Raw genomic sequence first — 3,572 nt, 5'->3', positions numbered from 1 at the left:
AACTTTCTGTAAGCTGTTAGACAATTAAATATTAACTTTTACAATTTTATAAAAAGCTTCTCTATGGACAAGGCCCCCCGCGTCGAATTTATCAAGCAAACTTAGCATATAGAAAAAAGCTTTTGCAGGATTTAGAAAGCAGCTATATTTATTTAGCATGTCTGATGTATCCACTGCAGCATATACTGTTATACAGACATACAATTTATAATACTTATACAGCATAGTACAGCTATCCAGTCTAAAAAGTAGAGTATGAATTTATAATTAGCTACTGTATTCTCTGTTAGATATCTAGATATAGTCTGGTTAGAATTATACCTCCCACCGTGTCTGTTTAAGTGTTAACTATTAACAGAAAAGATATACGGGGAATCATACTGCTGTATTTTTTAGCTAAAATACAGGAAATTCTAGGCTCTGCATGCCCTGTGCAAGACCTATTTAATATTGCCTTCGGAATAAGTGCTGGTAAATATCCAAGTTTCCCTAGTTTTTACTAGCTGACTAGTGTGTTCAGGCGGTCTTGTTGTGCTAAAAGTATTTTATCAACACCAACCCGTAAGTAAGTGTAAGAAGAAATTAAATAATCTTATGATTTAGTTCTTCGCAAACCATCCTTCTTCTCAGACTATATAAAGCAAGCTCATACAATCTATTTGTTGTTAGTAGTTAGATGGTTGGTATAACACAAATTTTTAGAATAAGCTATTATAAAAAGAGTTTGGAAGCAACAACTGCTTTTTTAACATACAGCCAGTTTTAGGAATTAAACTAGCTGTAACCATTATAGCAGAGCGCCCAATATTGCTGACTAATTATTAATATATGACAGAGAACTCCCTTAAAAACAGTAAGTTAATAATATAGGTGAATAAAAGCTTATTGCTAATAAATTATCGGTAGGCCATTATTATATCTATAAAACGCCAGACAGAAAGTCTGAGCCGCAATTATGGCAGTGGTAAGTCTAGATCTCTCTAACATCTATTTTTTATAGAATTTGACTTTTAACTACAGTGCAAGGGCGACCAGTACTGCGCTAATATAAGTCTCTTATTCAGCCACCACTAGATACAGCTAATCAAAGCCAGATTTTTTCCGCCCATCTCTATTCCGGGAGTCGGGATTTGTGAGAATGGAGGACTTAAGCATAACAATCCGGCCTTAATTTACCGGGCTGAGACACAGCTAATATAGGTATCTAGCCCGGTTCCAGGTACATTAGTATTGCTTGGCATAGGTAAGACTACAGGTCAGCTATACCGGTCACAACCACGCAGTTTTGCCTTTCGCCTCTATGACTTTTTTTTAGTATTAATAGATACAGAACAGGCATAGAATAATCTACTCAGCCAATTAGATTAATTAGACAGGCGCAATTACTTCTGTTTAAATATGATATTTCCCAACCGAGAGCCTCTGCTGAATGCGGTTACTTAAGTAGAGTGGATACAAAGACTGGCAGATAATTCAGCAAAAGATTATATACTAAATATATTAACCTTTTTTTTAATTATCTGTCTGTTTTTTAAGCTATCTTCGCTACCTTAATTAGTAGATGGGCGTTATTATTGCCATAGGATTATTAAATGCTGACTGCAGGGTAAACAGTAGATTAAAACCTTTAGCTAATTATATCCAAAGGCCTCTGTATATTTTTTTAGCAAATCACAGCTCAACGCCTTACTGTTTAATAATGCAATCTGTACTAGCTGTACCAGATATTATATGCCAATCAGATTTATACTTAATAGTTTAGATAGTAATATTATCCTATCTTTTAATCTTAGTGGAAATTAAGTGTGATTTTTTGGCGGTTTGTTCTTATCTTTACGCCACATTATCCAACATCTGGGTCTTAATCTAATTGGATGTTTGAGGTTGGCAAAGTTTCCCGCGCGCAGTAAATATAAAGCTTGTGATTTGCAGATTTATAGAAAAGCTGCGCCGGGCTCGCAATGGTCTAGCTATAAGAAGTGAGTCCGGTTTATCTAGGCAGCACCAGGCCGCAAGTTTTCGTATTCTTGGACTTGATTCTTAAGAAATATAAATGTGACTTTAGTACAAATTACCAGTATTTAACTTCAATATAACATCTAATAATAATTGTATGGGGAAATCTTTGGTGTCCTATTCCTTATATTGAGAAGCCTGATTTCTCTGACACCTAATCCTTCTAGGTCCTTGATCTAAAGAGGCTTCAATTAGTACAAAATCCCAAGGTCCCTGTACTATTTCCTATGATATTAGCTATTATTTTGTAAAATTTGTTTTGCAAACCCTGGCAAGCCACTTTTAGGGCTGTTGCTTGTTGGCTAATCTTAATCTCAGCTTACTGTACCAATCTATCTTTTACTTTGAGTTTTAGAAAGACCGGAACAGGACCCTGCAAATTATGCTGTTTATTAGATAATATTCTGTTAAGCTGTTTAAATTGCTCTCGCAGCTGTGCCAGTTCAGAAACTACTTACCTGTATTCTTAATATTTTATTGTATAGCTTTGATGGTATTTCACTAATTCCCCGTGGCTGCTTTTGAGCTGGGCCTGGAGGAGGTGAATATGATTGCGAAGATGCTGGTTTTCCGCCCAATAAATATATAATTACTCTGTAATATATGTATTATTAGTATCTTGTATCTGGGGCTTTACTGTACAACTCATGCCTAACAACTAGTTTACTGTTAATATAATAATATAAATATATATAGCAGCTTACCAATTTGTGTCTCCTTGAATCCATATCCTATATTATATATATTATAAACTGTGTTTACTATTTATGAAAGCTCTGGTCCTCTTACAGTAGAAATTGTTTGATTTATACTGAAATATATCCGCCCCTGTCCTCTGCTTTTAGTTACTTTTTTTTTTCTTGCCCCCGAATTTTTGCCTTTCCCAGCATCTCGGTAAATAGTTAATTACTGATTCTGGACTACTTTGAATTGAGTATTTCCTAAGAGCATTATCACAAGTTTAAAAGGCCTTGTTTACCTGCTGTAAAAAGTAGAGGCAAAGCCCAGAGGTAAGAATAATAGATGTAATAAACCGGGCTGTTAGGACTTACTTAACAGGGATGCTTTATATACTATATTACTTAGTGTATGCCCCTAGTTAGCAACCCCTGTCTATTTATTTCTTTATCTCAACTATTAAGCTTTTGTTTCTTTTAAGACCATTATTGGCCTAATCTCAGAAGCAGAATATTAGGGGTCTAGTTTCACCTGCTGATATGTAGGTCATACTGTTTATACTCTTCTACTATACAGGCCGAACTTAAGCAGAATATTAAAGACAAAACAGTTAGTCTATACTGCTGTAATAGCTTATGTTTTAGTACTAATATTTGCCAGAGGGTACTGAGCCGAGCTTTAGATAAACTATAAAAAAGTAGAGGGACTTAAGAAAATATAACGGGGGCTTTAGTAAGAGTCATAAGTTCCTATAAGTAATATTATACTAAGGCACTTGTGATTGGAAGCTTAAGTTAATTAAAATACTCTATCCTATACTACAGTAATCAGAGTCTGGCAAGTAAAGTCTAATACTACTGCAACAGATTATATAATAT

At 34.7% G+C, this 3,572-nt stretch overlaps 1 protein-coding gene across 1 annotated transcript; it reads left to right on the top strand.

Annotated features, from left to right (window-relative positions):
- Positions 1 to 341: 341 nt before the first annotated feature.
- Positions 342 to 503, top strand: BO82DRAFT_298760 (uncharacterized protein; the record flags this gene model as incomplete). The annotated part of the gene is made up of 1 exon (XM_025632002.1): positions 342 to 503. A coding segment is annotated over one exon (162 nt), but the record flags the coding sequence as incomplete, so codon positions are not given.
- Between the last annotated feature and the right edge of the window lie 3,069 nt (positions 504 to 3,572).

This window comes from Aspergillus uvarum (genome assembly GCF_003184745.1).
Source record: "Aspergillus uvarum CBS 121591 unplaced genomic scaffold BO82scaffold_127, whole genome shotgun sequence".
Lineage (NCBI taxonomy): Eukaryota > Fungi > Ascomycota > Eurotiomycetes > Eurotiales > Aspergillaceae > Aspergillus > Aspergillus uvarum.
Note: the sequence above shows the minus strand (reverse complement) of the source record. Positions and strands in the feature narration are given on the sequence as shown.